The sequence below is a fragment of the Citrus clementina genome, unplaced genomic scaffold (genome assembly GCF_000493195.1).
Source record: "Citrus clementina cultivar Clemenules unplaced genomic scaffold, Citrus_clementina_v1.0 scaffold_9, whole genome shotgun sequence".
Taxonomy (NCBI): Eukaryota; Viridiplantae; Streptophyta; class Magnoliopsida; order Sapindales; family Rutaceae; genus Citrus; species Citrus x clementina.
In genome coordinates this window covers 4,442,500-4,455,705 of record NW_006261964.1, presented here as the reverse complement: position 1 = coordinate 4,455,705, position 13,206 = coordinate 4,442,500, and the positions used below count along the sequence as shown (strand labels likewise).

Below are 13,206 nucleotides of genomic sequence, written 5' to 3'. Positions count from 1 at the left end.
TGGTGAAAAGCATAAAGATGCTTTCATTTTATTTAAAGGAAAGTGAGTCTCTTTTTCTTATTTAATTTTCTTTATGTTTTATAAAAAAATTAATACCTGCTTTAAAAAAAAATTTTAAAAAATAAATAAATGTTTAAGCGGAACGGCGACCTTAAAAAAGGCCTTTGAAGCAAATCCAATCCCCACTTCCAGGGAAGTGATTTTGTTGGTGGCTTGCTCATCTTTTTAATAGTGAACGTTTGCTTTAATTCATTATGCGTTCATTTTTTTTAATGTTCAAGCAACAACGTTCATAATCATTTCCTTTAGCAAAAATATTTCATTAAGCAAATTAATTAAATAATATATATGGCATTATGGATAATACGAGCTTACTTTGGCATGAAGGGGCTCCTTGTCTTTTAATTATAAATAAGCTGTGGGGTGTCTTTTACCTATTGTGGATGGTCCATTTCAGGCACTAAGTTGAAGGTCCTGGAATTTCATATCAAATTTTTGTCGTTGCTTAATATGAAAATTAATCAATTAGGTCACCCACAACTTCTGGCTCCATTAAAGAGACAAATCCATGATCGTGTCTTGTTTTACTATTATTTGGGAGCTTGTCGTACGTACTTGTTGAATTTACTCTGAAGAATCTTATTTTTTAGCTAAAAAAAGGAAGTCAATGATATTGATAACGAAAAAAGGAAAAAAAAATTAATGATAGAGAGATAAAATAAATTTTAAACGACATTTCTCTTAAAAATGTTCAAAATAAAGTGTCATACTCATTAAGTGTGGTGAATGATTTTTCACAATTTTATTTTCACAACTTTTCAAACTAATTTATTGCATTATTTGTTATATTGCATATATCAAAAGCTATTCTAATACTAGTAAATAGGAGATCGGAAATTTATTAGGCTGTGCAAACCCAATAGGGTCAGCAACATGTACATGCAGTAAGGGAGCATTCGACTACTTGCCATTGCCTCCAAGTACAAACACGACGGAGAAGAATTAAAATTTGAAGGAAACCCTTTTGATTCTTGTTCACTAGTGTCCAATTAGCTAACCCAACAAATCAAATTAACGCAATAAATTATAAATGTATAAATAGTAAATTATTGATAGTTGAAGGGCATATGTGATTGGATTTATTAGTTTACCTCTCAATAATAATGTTCCAGTGGTGATTGGTGAAAGCATCCAAAATTATAAACAGCTTGCATATTCTCTACGTAATATGGTTAGAATTTAGATTTATAAACACTTTGTAATTCATATAGTATATTCTCAAAAATCTCAACCATCAAATAACAATAGCTAGCCTAGCCACAAAAGTTAGAATTATTGGATGGCATTATCCATGTGGACCAATGTCAAGACATCGTTTAATAAAGAGAGTACTAGATTTGCATATCATTATCAGTATTACAATTTATTATGAAGTTAAAAAATACACCTAAGTTTTGACGATGTACAAGACAATGGAACATATTTGATGGTGACCAAAAAGATGGCAACTTCTTAGCTATGAGTTAATGATTATTTCAAATATTTCAAAAGCATTAATTAGATACAGAGAAACAAGACTTAACGCGAAGCAATGTATATAAGTAAGCAAATGATACGATTTAGAGGCAATGCCATGTCAAACGTCCAATTGGATGCAGACATTTTAGTGACTTAATTAATTAGAAGCATTATTTATGAATAATGATTGCAATAAGTGAAGTGTTCGCATGAAAATATCTGCAACGAGGTTTCTATACAAAAAGTACACGTTGCATGTCTTTTCACCCCTACTTAATGGAGATTATCTTCCTAAGCCTAATAAAAATTCCTTATTAGAGAGTCAATGAGGATGCCTTGGCTCTCCTTGTGCGAAAGAACGCCTGAATCGCAGAGTCCCTGACCAATGTTACTGATCTCCCTGTTCTTTATTTATTATGCTGGCAAAGAAATTATAACTGGTAGGAAGGGGATATAGATGGCTAACGATAGTATGACATGAGGTCACAAGTTCCGGTATTATAGTGACTCAAAATATTCTCTCTCCAGTAACTGTAGGTAGTCTCGTAGTGGTAGCCTGGTGGATATCTCCATAAATATTTTGTCAAGAATAGATTTCTGAATTAGTTTCAGTAGATCTCTAAACCGTGGGCATTGTTGCATACAATTCACAATTTTTTATGTGTCATGATTTCATTGGTTGAGCTGTGAGATGCTAGCCAATGAAGTCGTGACACGTAACTTGTCACACATAATAATGCGTGTGATAGTACTTACCTGATCCCAATTTAAACTATTGGATTTAGATCCAATAGTCTATTGTTTTTTCATTTTAAAATCTACATATAATAGGGTCTATCATATATAAATTTTAAAATAAAAAGACGATAGATCATTGAATTTGATGAATCTAATAACTCTAATTATGATCTTATATTTTAAATAAAGTATGAGATTCTTCATTATAACCTAAATATATATACAGCTACATATATACGTCAAAATGTGATTGAGTCGCTGTACTGTAGACAAGGTACCTTTGATTTAACATAAAATGATTTTCTCAAAACGAGGGGTATCACTGTTGATCGGGCTGATAAGCATTGTGCCCTAAGTTGTGGAAGGGGAGTTTAACAATAAGAATGAGTCCAGCCCAATACAATGCTACTAATTACATTTTCAAACCAACCAACGGATCTGTTTGTCAGCCCAACTCTTAACAATAACATCAAGATCTCTTAACACTGGAGTGTGTAGCCACCCTTCTAAAATCTTTATGACGCTTCTTTAAAATTTTATAAACAAAACTTTAGGATTTTTAAATTTTGTCCCACTAACTTTTCTTATCATAACTAGTTAAATACTGAATTTTTAGATTAAATAATCCTCATCATTTTCAACAAATTTTTAAACAAATGCCACTTTTACTAGTTCCATAAAATTAAAAAAAAAAACACCTCATAACTCTTAACGAATCACCAAACCTCATCACTCTCAACAAATCACCAAAACTCATCAAAAAAATATAGCATTGCACGATTGAAAATATAATCATCAATGGAGAGTTTTTTTAAAGTTAATGAATGTTCTTAAACAATATGAGTTTTTAATGTATTAAGCTTAGGGTTTAGGTTCGAAATTTACGTGGATTTTGTTGTAAATATTATTATTTTCCAATTCATAAAGCAACTTAGATTTTTTTAAAGTACCTAGATTTGAGTTGAGAAATAAAGAAAAATTAAAAACAATAGAAATCTTGAGATAAAAAAGAAATCCAAATTATATGCGATCGGTAGCTTATGTAACAACTGGTGCCAGTTGCACATAAGTTGCCAGTTGCATATATCATAGTATGTGCGATGAGCATGTAAAATGTGCCACATATTTATTGTATCATGTTTTATAGTTGTAATCATTTTTTTATTATATTTTTCAGGTTTAATAGATTCAGTTGTGCTTCAAATGTGTTACCACGAGTAGTGGGGCCTTATGAAGTACATGAATGCCAAGAATAAAGTTTTTTTTTTTAAATATTATACATTTGAATAGCTTTTTAAAGAGTATATAAGGTTTTGTAGATAAATCCTGATGAATATAATATCTCATGAGGTTTTGCAAATAGATTCTAACAAATATAGTATCACTATGAAGACAATTTTGATGTATAGAAGCACAACATCTAGTGCATGTTTATTAGCTATAAACATATTTGATGATGAAATGGTCAAAATTGTGTTATATATGACCTCTAATATGGTCAACTACAAATGCATCCTTATATTTGTTACTACATCTCGAGTTCTGAACTAAGATCTTGTGCTACTTGTAGAATCTTAATTTTTTTTTAAAGCAAATATCTTTGTCCCCAATATATAAGAAGAGGTGTTTTTAATTAAATGCCTAAATATATTTTTCTTGAATAGTTGAAATTGTTGTTTTGTTAAAATTTCTCGTATGGCTTTTATAGTTATATTCAATTTACATATACTCATGATATGCCCAGGGAAATGATTGCCATAAGCTGCCTTCACCATGGTCAGTTCCTTCCTCAATTCAAGTGGACTATGCCTTGCTATTTTAGATTTTGTTATGTATCAATTATGAATTAAACAATTAAATCATTATATTAATTACATTTATAACAAGTTAAGAACATAAAAAAAAGTTGAAATATGGTGCGACGCAAGTGCGATAGCCATCTTGCTGCATGAAATTTAGTGCAACATGATGGCTATCGCCCCAAAAAACAATTGCATCGAAACTATCTCTTGGTGCGAAAGCCATCATATCACACCAAATTTAGTTCCCATCGCACCTCATGTACAAAAAAATACACATACAACTCAACAAATACCCCGTCGCGTCGCTGTTTAACATTTTATATACAAAAACTAAATACAACTATTTAAGAGGCATTTCATCAAGTGCCTAATGTGTAATAGTTGTAACTCATCATTTTAACCAAATTTCTTTTTATTATATTCCTCTGACAACTTATAATCATCTATAATCCCATTTAAATTCATTTAAATCATTAAAAAAATAATGAAGTTAGCTCAGCAAGGATTTGCGCTCTTTTCAATTCGTTTGATTTGGTGGATTCGAGTTTGCCGTCACCTTTGCCATTGCCGTTTGCCGTCTTTCGTCACCATCGCCATTGCCTTTGATGATTCAGGAGAGAATATCGTGGTTCAATTTGTTAAGGGAGAGAGATCTGATTGTCAAGGGTAAGTTGGTTCAACAAAAAACTTGTTTGGCTAATTAAGATAAAAATAGTTTTGTAGGGTTATATTTCAAAAACCTTAGAGTTTTGTGGTTATTTTCATAAATTTCACATAATTTTTTAAAGATTTATATCTATTTTATATTATTAAAAAGTTAGTAAGGAATTTGGAAGAGTATAAAAAAACCTACTCATCTCTTAATTTTCCGATCCAAACCGAAATCGCCCATCCCCTATTTAAGAGGTTTCCTGCTAACCAGCTAAATCTTCAGTTCTGTAAAATCAATAAATAAATAAATTTGTAGATTCTCCGATAATTTCCATCTCTCAATTTTCTCGACAAAAAGAAAAATGTCAGCACTGGGAACATCGAAAGGGATTCTGGAGATCGCTAAGTTCGGTATCTATGTCGGCGTCCCGGTATTCCTAATGTATACTTTCGCCAACAACACCAAAAATATTCAGAAATTTATGGGAAATGTAAGTCTCACTGTCTCTCGCTTTTAAATTTATGTTTATGTTTATGTATTGAGGACTGATTATAGTTCTGCATAAGTTATTGAAAGCAAAACTCTTATTACCTGAGTCAGTAAAGATTTTGAATAGATTTAGTGTTATGTTAGATTATTTTGTTTCAGCTGTATTACATTTATTTTCAGCTTTTTTAATTCAACTGAAAATTTTGTAATTGGGGTTTCACTGTGAACTTATCTTTCTATTTTCAAGGAGTGAAGTGCCAACATTCTTTTCTTTGCCATGACAAGTTGCAGCCTTTTAAAACCTTATTGGGTTAGTTAAGTTTTTTGTTTGAAGAGACTTATCGAAGGTTCTTTCTTTCTCGAGTTGACCTACTTTGCCTTGTTTAGATATGAAGCGGGGCAACGAGGAGAAAACTTGCATGAAGATGGATTCTTGTTGTTTTAGTACTCCACTCCTTTTTATTGTGTCTAGAGATGATTTCTTATGCACTCAACTTTTTGTACTTATGGCTTTTGGTCAAATTGTGGAAGTTGTAATGTCAATTTGGTGCTGCTAATTCATATCTCAAAGCAGTCAACCAAATGTCCAGTTGGGTTGTGGTACTGTAGTTTTTAATCTACAGTTGCCTTGTATTGATACCACTAACTTTCCAGAATGAGTGGCCAGTGGGTGGGTGGTAAATGTTAGTTATCCAGCACTAGTGGTTGTTAGTTGGGTTCAATTGGTACAATCTCTTTTGGCGGTATAAGAGGTTTTGGTTCAAATCCTACTCACATTGATTGAGAGGTGACTTGGTTACCATCATGCTACTGACAAAATAGAAGTATTGGGAAAAGGTACAACTGGGTATGTACTGAAAACTTCACTAATGCATTTTGAATTAAAGCTGAAGCACGTATTAGTGGAATAAGGGATCAAGAGATGGATTTTTTTTTTGGGGGGTGAGAGGGGGGGGGGGGGGGGATGGCCTATCAATCATTGGTGGACCTTCTCTTGATCCAGTCACGAAGCTCTCAACTGAGTTGTTTAGGTTCTGGAATTCCATCTCTAGTTGGGGGTTTCAGTTCGAAGGTTATAAAATGTGGGGCAGGTTCATCTCTCTTACCTCAAAAGGTCAACTATCTATCTTACTTGCCGTTGTTGTTCAGAAGAGGAATCCCTTGGATTTGAGACAACCGAGGGCATTTATGCCAGCAACAAGTGCAGGAGGGGCAGCAGTTCCTCTTTCTGCCAAAACTACGGCCTAAGCTTCTAGCAAGCCCTAAGTTCATTTTTGGCTAGTCAGCATATTCCTTTTATACACCATACCATGGTATTTTGGAGTTTGCAAACCACTACTTGGTTGAGTGGCGGCATCTTCTGTCTTATGCTGGAGATGTTTTTGGGTTTTTGGGGTTTCCTCATTCATGACCTGATCATCACATGAGCATTTTAACTTTCGTTGGTTATTCAAGGAACGCTACTGGGTTGGAAGACAGGTTTTCTCTCTCTTGTAGTCCATTGTAAAGTTTTTCTATCAGTTTCTTTTTCTGATCCATGAATACCACTTGACTACATGAGCTTACTTGTTAATCTGTTGGTAAGAACTGTCAAAATATGATGGTTTCAACCGAATGTTGCTTAGAAGCTTATGTAGTTCACTAGAAGATGCCGTCTAGTTGATTGATACTCTTTTGCTGCATTATACAGAGAAACCATTCCTTCTAAAACTAGAAGTTACTGGATTGCATGGTCAAAGTAGTGGGGGCTTCTGGTTTACTCAGAGTTTATTGTCTAATTGTGCATATTGTTAATGTTTTGTGAAAAAGAAAAGATCAAATAAGGGCTGTGGATGAGGTTCTAGATATCAACTCAACAATGGGTTGAGATGTTGGTGAATTTGTTATAGGTGGTGACTCTTAACACTGTATATCTGAAATTTAAGATGTGGATCCTTTTTTTTCCTTAAAATCTATTTGTCAAATCATTGGGGATGTTCTTTACAGGAATGTGCTTTTATTTTGTATTGCTGTCTAAATTCTAATCATTTGTGCTTCTTTTGGTGTGAAGCGATCATACGTAGAGTATCCCCCAGAGGGACCAAGGCCGCCATCACCAGAGGAACTAAGGGAGATGGCTCGAGAACTAGCTCGCAATAAGAACATTCGTTAAACACTTCTTAGTGTCGTAAGTTACTGTTGTATTCTATTGCTGTTCTGAGAAGTCGAGGTGTCTGTAATGTATATAATAAGTCTTGAGGATTTTCTTTAAGAAGTGGAGAATAAAAATAAACATCTGTTTGGATGATGTTATGCCTTATTATCATTGATTGCTTCATAAATGATCATTTATTTGTGTGGAAGATGATACGTTTTCAATTAGATTTATGTGCAGTTGATGGTGAATGGAGATTTTCCAAAAGTTCCTCACATGTATCTCCATTTGCAAAATATTGGCTCATAGGTGCCTTGTCCTCTTTAAGCCACACATGAAATGAAGCATAAAAAATTGTGGAGCTTCGGTGAAAGTTCAATTTGATGCATAATGTCCTCAAATGATTCAAGTTGAGAGCCGGAAAACATTTCTCTAGGTTTCTTCTCAGTTCTTACTCACCCGGCCTATGACGCCGTCAGTCCTTACTCCTTTGGTGGTGTTTGATTTTAAGAAAGGGGAGGAGAGGAGAGGAGAAAAAAGGAGAGTAGTGGAGAGGTGATGAGAGGAGCGGAGAGGAGTGCAAAAATTAATTGTTATGGGTTGGTTTAATATTAAATTTGAAAGGAAAAAAAATTATGTATTTTTTATTTAGACAAATATATTCATTATCTTTAATGCTAAAATGTTAATATTATTATAAATAGAAAAACTTAAATTATGAATTAATTTGATCGAGAAATAAATTAATAACAAAACATTTAATTTTATATTATTTTAATTAATTCATTATTATTTTATAATCAAAATAACTAACATTTCATAACTAGTTTTATATTCAATTTGGTAGGGGTGGGCAAAAAAATCGTAGTATTAAAAAAACGGAACCGAATCGACGGTTTTTTCTAATTCGGTTCGGTTTTTATTTTTTTAAAAACCCGAATATACCATTTGTAAAAAAAACCGAAATGTCGGTTCGGTATTCGGTTCACTTAGCTGAACCGAAAAACCGAATTACTTTTTGATTTTATTCAAATCAAACATGTGTTATTTCTCTTTATAACATTATGATTATGTTTATATAGATGGAGTATTGGAGTTTGGTTATGTATTTTGAAATTTTAATATTTTATATTTTGGGAGTATCTTATTAATAATTAGTAGGATATTAGTGATAAAATGTATTTTGAATACTTTATATTTATTGTTAATATTTGTAATAAAATTAGGATAAATTAATTGTTGAAAAAAATTATCATATTCATGAGGCCCAATGGGCAAAAAATTTAAAAATTTAAAATAGGCCCAGAACCGAAAAAATCGAACCAAACCGAACCGAACCGATCCAAAAAGAACCGTTTGAGTTCGGTTCTTATTCGGTTCTTTTTATAAAATAACCAATTTAAATCGGTTCTACTTAATTTCGAACCGAACCGAACCGTGCCCCCCTACAATTTGGTTTCTATAACTAGTTTTATATTCAATTTGGTTTCTAGACATTTATGATTATTGAAAACAATAATATATTAGCACATTGAAATAATCTAGTTAAATAGAGATTTTTTTTTTAAATTATAGCATCAAGTCATGGGTAGCAGTTGACTGCTGCTACCGCTATCTCCGACCACTGTTGACCACTGCGGCTGTTGTTGACCATTGTAGTTGACCTCTATTGACCACTATTTTTATTGCGTTAAATACATAAAATTATTAGAAATGGACGATTTACTCATTGGAAGTGTTAATTTTGCCGAAAATACACTATATGGTTAGAAATATGAGAGTTAAAATTTTATGAAACATTTAAACAAGATTTGAGGTCAATAATAATGTATATGTAACATCCCAAATCTAATATGTGTGGAGCACGTGGTAAATAAGGTTACTTATAAATCATAATTCATACACCAAATACCTCAAATTTTATTAATTAAATCGACAAATCCACAAGTCTAATGCTAAATATTTTCTCCCAAAAACATAAATATAGCAAAAGTCTCAAAACTCTCTAAATACAAATTCATAAATAAACAAACTTGAGGGAAGCAGAAGTTCATCCTTATGTTATTCAACTAGTGAAACTAAATAAAACTCTAACTCTAAAGATAAGCACACTTTTCAAGAAGCTACTCAATTTGCAAAAAGTAGTGACGAGGGTTGAGCTGTTAACTCAGCAAAACAATTCCCAACATGCAATGCTTATCAAGTACTAAAAATATTACAAGCCTTCTTTTTATTAAAACATATATTATAAGTCATAAATTTCATAAAACGCCATATTACGACAGATGACACAAATTCATAGTAATTTAGACTATTAAAAACATAATTAATCATGAGAGCAAATCGTATAGCATATATGCAGAAAACAAAATGTTAGCTCATATCACATAGTATCACTTATACTACCAGTGACCCGACCAGAAACTGAATCAGAATCATAATATTGTATACACATTCAGAATAGAAATCCAATACCAGTCCAGAACATATATATCGTATAGTACGATCAGAATCAGAATCAGAATAACTACAGAAAAAGAGTCAAAATATTTAAATTCATTTTTCATATGTAACGACTTGCCGTGGCACTTCGTGACATTCTGACCCTCGAGAGGTGAGCCTTGCATAGTCTCAAGAGGTGGCCACCGAACAATCATAAATAATATCAATCATATATATATATATATATATGTTGAATTTATAAAAATCAACAATGATTTAAGCTTGTAAAATAAATTCAATTCTAATATTTTATAGACAAATTCATGAAAGATAATCATTTATCAAAATAAATTACATATTTTAAAGGCATTTATATTATTATGTTAAAACCATAAAAAAATAACATAATTTTCATATTTGAAAATATTTACATAAATTAATTTTGTTATTAAAAACAATTAATTTTCAAAGAATTATAAAAAAACACATGTACTTATAATAATATCAAAATGATAATACATATACAGCATATTAGGAATGAAGTCACTTACCTCAATAAAAGCAATGATTTGAACACACTTCGAAGCTTCTAACAGCCTCTAGTATCTCCAACACCTTAAACAAATACAAGGCATAACTATTAACAACTTATTTTGAAAATCTGATTTTGTAATTCATACTTGTACAATGATTCTCTGAATTTTAACTCTTAATCTAATAATCTGAATGACACAATATTATACAGAACTATTCTGGACATCCATGGGTATCTCACATAAAATTTTCAGGAGGATCTAATACCAAAAACATTTTCAACACTATTTATTTTTTGTTTGGGTTTCAAGATTTTTATAAAATTATATCTTAATCAGAAAATTATGAAATTAAAACTGGAAATACTAGACATGTATATTGATCTCTATTTAAAATTTTAGAATTTTTTGAGATTTTTGATGCTACAAATAATTTTGTGAAGTTAGTCGTTGTGCTGAAATTGTAGTTTTCTAGTGCAACAATGTCGGCTTCGCAAATCCATATAAAATCGAAAACAAAGTCAAACCTTATAAAACAAAATTTATTCAGTAAGCCATGCATGTCTAGTTTACAGAAAAGTAAAATACTTTTCAAGAATCGTCTTTAAAGTACATGTTTTATTAAGAAATATCCATGCTGTCCATAAATTGTTCAGTGTAATTATTGTATCCTGGGTTAATAACGAGACTCAACAACAACTAACTCACTAAACAAAAAAGAAAAACATCCTAAATCATGCCAAAAATCCTGTAATATTCTACAATCATGCAAAATAAAATCCTTAATAGAGTATAGCGATAAAAAATCAAGTAGAGCGTAGGGATTAAGGCTCACTAACAATAAGACTCTCTCCAAGCGAGGTTTTAAATTTTAGGGTATGAGAAAAGAGTGATGAGCAGTTGAGAGGAAAAAAAATACTGCTATGAATTTAGGGTTATGGAACAAAAAATATGAATTTATAGAGAACCATAGGAAACCCTATTAACTTTGGAAAGAATAATTTTTTCTAAAATTATCCCATGAACCCTAATTAAGTATAACAATTCTTATTTATAAAGAAAGAAAGTTTCCACATGCGAGAATCCTTCTCCTCTCATAATTCTTTTTTTTTTTTAAAGATAAAATTTCGGGTGTTATAGTATATTAACATTTCTAACTTCACAGAGGATTCTACTTATGTCGGTTTTGATGGTGAAGTGGGTCTTTGGCGAAACTCCAGCGAATCTCTGGCGACCATCCGGCGATGCACTTTGCTGCTTTCCTTTTCTTCAAATAAGTTTATCTTATTAATTTAAGAAAATAAATATAAAGTATTTGCACTTTAACTTATTTTAAATTGATTTTATTTAGAGGACAATATTGGAATTTTTGCATTCCAATAGATGAGGAATTTGAAATCCTTACCTATTGATAAGGAGTACAAATTCTTCAACTTAATGGAATTCAATTCCAGTAAATTGGTCCAACGAAATAGTGAAAACTAAAAAAGAAATTAAATTCTATTCCTCACGCCACTCCTCTACCCCCAACCAAACATGGCCTTACCTGACAAAATATTTGATATTTAATGACGCCATGCGATGCCCATGCAAATCCTTCCACTATCCAATTGGACCAATTTGAAGCAAGTACTTTAAGCCAAATTAACAATAGATAAGGATTTTGACATCCTTACTTATTGACAAAATATTTGATATTGAATGACTCCACGCAATGCCCATGCAAATCCTTTCACTATCATTATCATTAATACTTATTTGGCTAATTGTTTTTCTTTCTTGAAATTCTGATTTGTCTAATTGTATTGTTTATGTTCACATAATTGGTGCCCCCAACCACGTTGTTATTAGATACTTATGGTGCATTTACCAATTGGTATTCAGAATAAGAAATGATAAATCATAGTAAGTAACAGAACGAGAAATGTTAAGTTGTTTACTTAACTGTAAAAATCAAAATTAAAATGGATTGTATTTTCGTTGGGGGGATTGCCACTTTCCCCCCTATAGTAATCAACATATATCATTTACCTCCCTATTATTTTTATAATGGCCAAAAATCCCCATGACAGCATAAGTTTACAATATTACCCTTATTTTCAACTACTCTTTTATTTACATTTATTATAAATTAAATAAATCACATGAATAGAAACTGAAATAAAAAAAAATGAACTGAATAAAAAAAATTAAGTATCAAAAACAAGAAATATATGTTTTGATGTGAGTAAAAAAATTAATAATAAATTTTTTTCTTGTAATTATTTATTTTGTGAACATTTTCTTATAATAAATATTTTGTAATATTTTAAAATTAAATGTAAAAAGTATAGGCAAACTATTTTATTATTTATCTTATAATAAATTTTTATTTGTCATTCAAGTTTTCTTATAATAATTTTTTTATCATTTTATAATAATTTTCTTATATTTTTATTATAAGAAAATTTTCACAAAATAAATAAGTACAAGAAAAAAAATTTATTATTAATTTTTTTGCTCATATCAAAATATATATTTCTTATTTTTAATACTTAATTTTTTATTTAGTTTCTATTCATGTGATTTATTTAATTTATAATAAATATAAATAAAAGATTAATTGAAAATAAGGGTAATATTATAAACTTATGTTATCAGAGGAGTTTTTGGCCATTATAAAAACAGCAAGGGAAAAAATGGTATATATTAGGGGGGGAAAGTGGCAATCTCCCTTTTCGTTGATATATATTTACTTTATCTGAGAATTAAAATCGACTATTTTAAATTATTAAAATATCTTTAATTAATTATTATTATTATTTATTATAATAATGTGATTATTATTATTCAAAATATTACTATTAATAATAAAGATAATTTAATTGAGACAACAATAGAATTATTAAATTTGAGTGG

At 30.7% G+C, this 13,206-nt stretch overlaps 1 protein-coding gene across 1 annotated transcript; it reads left to right on the top strand.

Moving 5' to 3' along the window:
• The first annotated feature begins 4,888 nt into the window (after nt 1-4,888).
• On the top strand, nt 4,889-7,504 carry LOC18031800. The gene is made up of 2 exons (XM_006420017.2): nt 4,889-5,200; nt 7,250-7,504. Exons 1-2 carry the CDS (start codon nt 5,072-5,074, stop codon nt 7,349-7,351), a joined length of 231 nt encoding a protein of 76 aa, XP_006420080.1. The 5' UTR covers nt 4,889-5,071; the 3' UTR covers nt 7,352-7,504.
• Nucleotides 7,505-13,206: the final 5,702 nt, after the last annotated feature.

Bases quoted from the DNA above. Each gene is read 5' to 3' on its own strand.
- LOC18031800 (XM_006420017.2), top strand. From the start codon at position 5,072: ATGTCAGCACTGGGAACATCGAAAGGGATTCTGGAGATCGCTAAGTTC. The intron at 5,201-7,249 runs GTAAGTCTCACT...TTTGGTGTGAAG, and splicing joins TTCAGAAATTTATGGGAAAT to CGATCATACGTAGAGTATCC.